This window comes from Naegleria gruberi, assembly GCF_000004985.1.
Source record: "Naegleria gruberi genomic scaffold NAEGRscaffold_488, whole genome shotgun sequence".
Classification (NCBI taxonomy): domain Eukaryota; phylum Heterolobosea; class Eutetramitea; order Acrasida; family Naegleriidae; genus Naegleria; species Naegleria gruberi.
Window position 1 is genome coordinate 2,840 of NW_003162997.1, and position 1,936 is coordinate 4,775.

The 1,936-nt window shown below is 28.0% G+C and overlaps 2 protein-coding genes across 2 annotated transcripts; both read right to left on the reverse strand.

Annotated features, from left to right (window-relative positions):
* Positions 1–141: 141 nt before the first annotated feature.
* NAEGRDRAFT_76826 (uncharacterized protein) lies at positions 142–1,041 on the reverse strand (the record flags this gene model as incomplete). Its single annotated transcript, XM_002668217.1, has 2 exons — positions 142–792; positions 838–1,041. The coding sequence occupies 2 exons, from the start codon at positions 1,039–1,041 to the stop codon at positions 142–144; spliced, it is 855 nt and encodes a 284-aa protein (XP_002668263.1).
* A 286-nt stretch (positions 1,042–1,327) lies between these two features.
* NAEGRDRAFT_76827 (uncharacterized protein) lies at positions 1,328–1,907 on the reverse strand (the record flags this gene model as incomplete). Its single annotated transcript, XM_002668218.1, has 2 exons — positions 1,328–1,427; positions 1,508–1,907. Coding segments are annotated over 2 exons (498 nt in total), but the record flags the coding sequence as incomplete, so codon positions are not given.
* Between the last annotated feature and the right edge of the window lie 29 nt (positions 1,908–1,936).

Genomic DNA, 1,936 nt, shown 5'->3' on the forward strand with positions numbered 1-1,936 from the left:
ACAGAAAAATACAAGAAGGAACAGAGTATGGTGAAACAACTCAAAATGATAGTGCTGAGGGTGCATTGATTTGTTTTGAATTGGATAAGATGAATTTTAAATTGTTATTTTATTAATTGAGGTAATAACATATCAAATTCTTTACATATACAATTTATAAAAGCTACGAGGTTTTGTCTTGCAAATAGGGCATTTAGAAAGGCAATGAGAACAACAAGTTTCGCAAAAAACATGTCCACAAGGATTGAAAGCAGCATTCTTATTTCTATCCATACAAATGCAGCATCGTTGTTCTTCTTCTATTTTCTCCTTCAGATCCATCAGTTCATGGTTTGCAGTTTCTAGCTCAATTTTCATTCTTTCCAATTCACGTTTTTGAGTCTCAGGTTGCTGGTGTGAATTTTGTTTTTCAAGTATTTCATTCAATTTCACTTCAATTTTCATCTTTTCCTTTCCTATCTCAATCAGTTTGTTTTCAATTTTTATCTTTTCTTGTTCTTTGGTTCTCAAGTTTTGTTCAACTTGCTTATTCTCCTGTTCAATTTGCTCATTTAACTTTCTTTGTATATACCAATACCCCAAAAAGCTACCACCTACAATCACCAAAACTGTCATATAAATAGTATTTTTAAATTGATTTGCCAATTGGGTTTCCAATTGAATTTGATCTTGTTCTTTTTTTAATTGTTGCAGTTTATATTCTTGTTCTTTTTCTAATTGTTTCATGTAATTTGTAAGGAACTTTGTATTTCCATAGTATACGGCAATATCAAAAGCATCATATTTAGAGAACTTTTAAAAATTAATATTACTCAGCTGCCTCAATAATTAACTTACCCAATAATCAACTTTTTCATAAGGATTGGCCTCTCCTCCTTTAATTAATTGATTGATCAATTCCCAATGATTGTTCTTAATGGCATCATGGAGTTGTTTGGTTGTTCTTTCATCACATGAAGCAATAGTGATGAGAAGTAACATCATCATCATCATCATCAATACAAACAATATTACTGATTGAAGATTTAATGTTTTAGACATTTTTTGTTTAATAAAGCAGTGAATGGTTCCCATCCACACAGGCTTAAACGTCTCAATCTTAATTACGGTTCCAAATGGGTAGAATTCACATTTCACCAAGGCGAAAAAATGGTGCAAAAAAAATTTTGAATGTGAACATGGTTACTTTGTAAACGTTCAATCTTTTACTGACTAATAACCTTGATTTCTGTCATATCCTATGATTAAACAGAAGTTACCTTATATCATCATATATACTTAATAAGAGAATGCATTTAATATAAAATCAATTTTCAACACAACAACTTTAATTGAAATTATCCCATAAACCTCTAAAAGATTTCTTTTTAATTGCATATGGTACTTCTAATGCTCCTCTTAACATTTTTAATACATCCAATCCCATACTATTATAATAAAATAAATATTAAATATTAAATATTAAATATAAATAAATATAAAACATATAAATAAATATAAAACATACAAAATACCAATAATACCAGCAATTTGACCTAATAAACCTTCCATTGAAGAAGTTAAAAGTTCAGTAATCTTATTTTCATTTAAAGAAGAATAAGCAATTGAAATTACAACTAAATTTTCATCTGATTGAGTTAATTCAACAATTGATAATAAAGAATCCCATCTTGTATCAATTAAATCTGGATTTTCTATAGTTGGTTTTAATGTTTCAGTTACTATTTTTGTTAAAACAAAATAATTATCAACACCTGATATTGCAAAATTAGTTTCAGCAAATACTTTTGGTATAGTTCCAGGTTCATGAAAACTAACTTGAAGTCCAAATCTAGAATCTCTATCTTCTGGTACATTGGGTACATTAAAATAAAATGATATTGTACCTGCATATCCTGTTGCATTGGCTTTTTTTTTAATATTATATATTGTTATT